Here is a 4,690-nt window from a genome sequence, read left to right as displayed (position 1 = left end):
TGGGTTTCCATGGCCGAGCAGCCGCACACAAGGCTAAGATCACTATGAGCAATGCCAAGCGTCGGCTGGAGTGGTGTAAAGCTCACCACCATTGGACACGCGTTCTCTGGAGTAATGAATCACGCTTCAGCATCTGGCAGTCTGACGGACGACTAGGTTTGGGGGATGCCAGGAGAACGCTACCTACCCGAATGCATAGTGCCAAATGTAAAGTTTGGTGGAGGAGGAATAATGGTCTGGCGCTGTTGTCATGGTTCGGGCTTGGCCTCTTAGTTCCAGTGAAGGGAAAACTTTACGTTACAGCATACAATGACATTCTAGGCGACTCTGTGAATCCAACTTTGTGGCAACAGTTTGGGGAAGGCCCTTTCCTGTTTTAGCATGACAATGCCCCTGTGCACAAAGCGAGCTCCATACAGAAATGATTTGTCGAGATTGGTGTGGAAGAACTTGACTGGCCTGCACAGAGCCCTGACCTCAACGAACACTTTTTGGGATGAAATGGAAAACCGACTGCGAGCCAGGCCTAACCACAAAACATCAGTGCTGACCTCACTAATGGTCTTGAGACTGAATGGAAGCAAATCCCCGCAGAAATGTTCCAACATCTAGTGGAAAGCCTTCCCAGAAGAGTGGAGGCTGTTATAGCAGCAAAGGGTGGGTGTCCACGTACACTACATGACCAAAAGTACGTGCCCAGACACAGAGCAATCACATCGTAACTAGAGGTCGACCGATTATGATTTTTCAACGCCAATACCGATAATTGGAGGACCAAAAAAGCCGATACCAATTAAAATCGGACGATATTTTAAAAATGTATTTGTAATAATGACAATTACAAGAATACTGAATATTTTAATATAAATACATCAATAAAATCAATGTAGCCTCAAATAAATAATAAACATCTTCAACACCTGCATGGCTTGGATTTCTGTACAGCACTTTGAGATACCAGCTGATGTACGAAGGGCTACATAAATAAATTTGATTTGAATTTGGTTTAAATAATGCAAAAACAAAGTGTTGGAGAAGAAAGTAAAAGTGCAATATGTGCTATGTAAGAAAGCTAACGTTTCAGTTCCTTGCTCAGAACATATGAAAGCTGGTGGTTCCTTTTAACACGAGTCTTCAATATTCCCAGGTAAGAAGTTTTAGGTTGTATTTATTAATAGGAATTATAGGACTATTCCCCTCTACACCATTTGTATTTCATTAACCTTTGACTATTAGATGTTCTTATAGGCACTTTAGTATTGCCAGTGCAACAGTATAGCTTCCGTCCCTCTCCTCGCTCCTACCTGGGCTCAAATCAGCAACACAACGACAACAGCCACCATCGAAGCAGCGTTACCCATGCAGAGCAAGGGGAACAACTACTAGAAGACTCAGAGCGCACGCTAACTAGCTAGCCATTTCACTTCGGTTACACCAGCCTCATCTCGGGAGTTGATAGGCTTGAAGTCATAAACAGCGCAATGCTTGACGCACAACGAAGAGCTGCTGGCAAAAGGCACTAAAGTGCTGTTTGAATTCATGTTTACGCGTCTGCCTCTGCCTACCACCGCTCAGTCAGATTATATGCAACACAGAACACGCTAGATAATATCTAGTAATATCGTCAACCATGTGTAGTTAACTAGTGATTTTAATTGATTGTTTTTTTATAAGATAAGTTTAATGCTAGCTAGCAACTTACCTTGCTTACTGCATTCGCGTCTCCTTGTGGAGTGCAACGAGAGAGAGGTAGGTCGTTATTGCGTTGGACTAGTTAACTGTAAGGTTGCAAAATTGGATCCCCCGAGCTGACGTGAAAATCTGTCGTTTTGCCCCTGAATGAGGCAGTTAACCCACCGTTCCTAGACCATCATTGAAAATAAGAATGTATTCTTAACTGACTTGTGTAGTTAAAAAAATAAGGTATAAATAAAATTTAAAAACATTTTAAATAAAGAAAATCAGCAAATTGGCGCCCAAAAATACAGATTTCTGATTGTTATGAAAACTTGAAACCGGCCCTAATTAATCGGCCATTCCGATTAATCGGTCGACATCTAATCGTAACACACACACTAAGAGCCAATTTATGCTTGATGCGAAAATGCGGTAGGAGACTCCATATGTGATGCATTGTGTGATGCAATTGCGGAGGCATGCAGAGGTCAAAATGAGCTCCGTACTGCATCGCCGAGTGCAACTCTAATTTTATAACAATGCAGAGGGCTCCGTAACTACCTGCCCTCCAGAACACCTACACCAGCCAATGTCACAGAAAGGCCATAAAGATCATCAAGGACAACAACCACCCGAGCCACTGCCTGTTCACCCCGTTATCATCCAGAAGGCGAGGTCAGTACAGGTGCATCAAAGCTGGGACCGAGAGACTGAAAAACAGCTTCTATCTCAAGGCCATCAGACTGTTAAAACAGCCACCACTAACATTGAGTGGCTGCTGCCATACATGGAAAAAATGTATCACTCGTCACTTAAACAATGCCACTTAATATAATGTTTACATACCCTACATTACTAATCTCATATACTGTACTCGATACCATCTACTGCATCTTGCCGATGCCGTTCTGTACCATCACCCATTCATATATCTTTATGTACATATTCTTCATCCCTTTACACTTGTGTGTATAAGGTAGCTGTTGTGAAATTGTTAGGTTAGATTACTCGTTGGTTATTACTGCATTGTCGGAACTAGAAGCACAAGCATTTCGCTACACTTGCATTAAACATCTGCTAACCACGTGAATGTGACCAATAAAACTTGATTTGATATAGGTCCGCATTAACATGTTTGGTTGACGGTAGGTGGGGGCGGGAGGTCCTGTATAAACACAAACTCACTTCCTTGACAACTTCCTTCACAACAGCTCTGCTCCACAAAGCGCAAGAAGTATGAACGCCCTGACTTCTGCAGAGGCCGTAACACCGTAAACGTTGCACGGCCAATGCAGACGTCAGATTGACATGCAGCGCTTAACACACACCTGTTTGACGGAGGAGCGGTGTATGAGCACTGGGGCCACTCTGCGTACGGAAGGACAGGCTGTTGGGGCGGAAGCGACCTTTGGTCACTGCTCCCCTTTTCACCTGAGGCACAGAAACATAACAAGTGAGTCACGATGCTGAGTGCATAGTTTAAGCTATAGGAACCCGCAGACAGTCATTCTTCTGTTTGAGATTTAGATGTGTACCTGTATGAGGTTGGGTAGAGTCCGGCCAGCAGCACAGCCTTGACCAGCTCGTCCTGGTGGCTGTGTGGTTGTAGAGGGAGGAGGATCTCTGGCAGTCAGCTGAACGCTCCACCAGCCCAGCCTCAAGGGAGGTTCTCACTGAACTGGGAAGTCAGACCTGGAACCACAAGACATCAATGATTAATAAAAACGTATGAAAATATATGGAATATGAATATCTATGGGAGACACTCAACAACCTGGGTCAGCCGGAGAACTGACTGAACAAATGACGAGGGCACGGAGTTTTACCTGGTCAGGTCACAAGGTAAGGAAAAAACCCGACAGCCAGGAGTTTACCCAATGTCTCTGTCTCTCTCACCATTGATGAAGCGCAGGCCGGCTCCAGACAGTGTGTATCTGTTCAAGTAGTCCCTGTCTGGTCTCTCTGTCCCTCTCTTGCTGAACACTCCTCCAGCCCAACACGGCTCGACTGAACACCAGGTAATCACTGTAGCTTGAACCTCCCAGGTCTTCCTTAGCCTGGAGGGAAGGAAGTAGAAAGAGAGAGGGAGAGAGATGGAGGGGAAAAAATATTGATAAAATGTGACAGAAAATCAACTAGTGTAAATCAAAATAAAAGACTAACTTAGATCATAAATAACAGGTAAATGCTGAAATGACCAGCAGACATTTACACTGCAATAGAAATGTGAACTTTGCAGGTTGTTATGGATCTATAATTAAAACTGCCCAAGTGGACGTGGACTGAGTCAGTGTCTGACCTTAGAGACCAGGGCTCTGTTCTGCATGCTGTTGTGAAAGGGTCTCTGGTGAGACAGGCTGTGACTGACAGCAGGGGCAGGACACAGCGGAACAGAGCAGCAAGCACCAGCACCTTCCCCAGGCGCGGGTCACAGGACAGACAGGCTACTCTCTCCCCCAGGGGAGTCAGGGCCTCTGTCTTGTCCAGAACACCTAGGGAGAGGGAGGGGAGAGGAGTACTAAGAACAAAACACCAGTAACACACACACTTATACTTGGCCTTTTGAATGATTTGTAAATCCCAACTGAAACAATGTGGATGAAAATGTTTTTCATCATGTGAAGACAGATCATTAGAGAGTCTCACCAATCTCTTGCAGGTTGCGAACAGCATCAGTCACAGCCTCTCGCTCTGGGCTGTCCAACACCTGCGATAAGAAATCCACTGCCTGGAGAGACCCACCAAGGGAACATCAATGTGTGACTACATGCAGAGACCTCACAATTACATTGACTGGCTCTTACACACCCCTACATCGTTCCTCTGTCAAATCCCTTCACCTTGCAGTGGGGCTGTGGATCTTGGCCTGTACCACCAGGCTCTCCAGAGGGGTGCGTAGGATCTCAGGCACAGGGAAGGTCGTCATTGATTCCAGGCGTTGCCGTGGGAACAGGTGGTAGGCATGTCCGGGCTGGCATCGCCCCGCCCTCCCTCTACGCTGAGTGACGTTGGA

The 4,690-nt window shown here is 45.6% G+C and overlaps 1 protein-coding gene across 1 annotated transcript; it reads right to left on the bottom strand.

Moving 5' to 3' along the window:
• Positions 1-3,334: 3,334 nt before the first annotated feature.
• Positions 3,335-4,603, bottom strand: LOC116358594 (ATP-dependent RNA helicase DHX30-like). The gene is made up of 5 exons (XM_031810104.1): positions 4,518-4,603; positions 4,324-4,421; positions 3,977-4,169; positions 3,574-3,734; positions 3,335-3,369 (listed from the first exon to the last, which is right to left on the bottom strand). The coding sequence occupies exons 1-5, from the start codon at positions 4,601-4,603 to the stop codon at positions 3,335-3,337; spliced, it is 573 nt and encodes a 190-aa protein (XP_031665964.1).
• Positions 4,604-4,690: the final 87 nt, after the last annotated feature.

Source organism: Oncorhynchus kisutch, linkage group LG30 (genome assembly GCF_002021735.2).
Source record: "Oncorhynchus kisutch isolate 150728-3 linkage group LG30, Okis_V2, whole genome shotgun sequence".
Taxonomy (NCBI): domain Eukaryota; kingdom Metazoa; phylum Chordata; class Actinopteri; order Salmoniformes; family Salmonidae; genus Oncorhynchus; species Oncorhynchus kisutch.
This window is presented reverse-complemented; position numbering and strand designations above follow the sequence as displayed.

What these genes read in the sequence shown, in the direction of transcription:
- LOC116358594 (XM_031810104.1), bottom strand. Translation starts at nt 4,603, where the DNA reads ATGACGACCTTCCCTGTGCCTGAGATCCTACGCACCCCTCTGGAGAGC. An exon ending in TCGCAACCTGCAAGAGATTG is followed by an intron (nt 4,170 to 4,323) that starts GTGAGACTCTCT and finishes CCCTCTCCCTAG; the next exon opens with GTGTTCTGGACAAGACAGAG. An exon ending in CGGCCTGCGCTTCATCAATG is followed by an intron (nt 3,370 to 3,573) that starts GTGAGAGAGACA and finishes TTGTGGTTCCAG; the next exon opens with GTCTGACTTCCCAGTTCAGT.